We start from the raw sequence: 248 nt of genomic DNA, 5'->3' as shown, positions 1-248 counted from the left end.
CGCGCACTCACCTGGCGGGCGGAGCGGATCTGCCGCCGCACCGCCTCCTTGCAGCCGTAGATGCTCTCCCCGCAGCCGGGCTGGAAGTGAGCCTCCACCCGCGTGAGCCCGCGGAAGGCGCCGCTGGCGAAGCCCGGCCAGCCCAGCTCCAGCGCCGGCGGCTCCAGGTCCGAGCGCTCGGGGAAGTAGGTGAGCGAGGAGGCGTCGAGGGAGGCGCCGGGCGAGGGCTCGCCCGCCGGCTCCGGGGC

The 248-nt window shown here is 77.0% G+C and overlaps 1 protein-coding gene across 1 annotated transcript in view; it reads right to left on the bottom strand.

The window, feature by feature from the left end:
* The window catches only part of FAM83D (family with sequence similarity 83, member D), a 6,598-nt gene that overhangs the window by 5,519 nt on the left and 831 nt on the right, over positions 1-248 (bottom strand). Inside the window, exon 2 of the mRNA XM_010584100.1 lies at positions 12-239. Coding sequence (XP_010582402.1) covers positions 12-239 — 228 coding nt within the window. The remainder of the gene's footprint in view (positions 1-11; positions 240-248) is intronic.

The sequence above is a fragment of the Haliaeetus leucocephalus genome, unplaced genomic scaffold (genome assembly GCF_000737465.1).
Source record: "Haliaeetus leucocephalus isolate CR32 unplaced genomic scaffold, Haliaeetus_leucocephalus-4.0 Scaffold933, whole genome shotgun sequence".
Lineage (NCBI taxonomy): Eukaryota > Metazoa > Chordata > Aves > Accipitriformes > Accipitridae > Haliaeetus > Haliaeetus leucocephalus.
The sequence above is the reverse complement of the archived record's forward strand: the minus strand, read 5'-3'. Positions and strand labels throughout refer to the sequence as shown.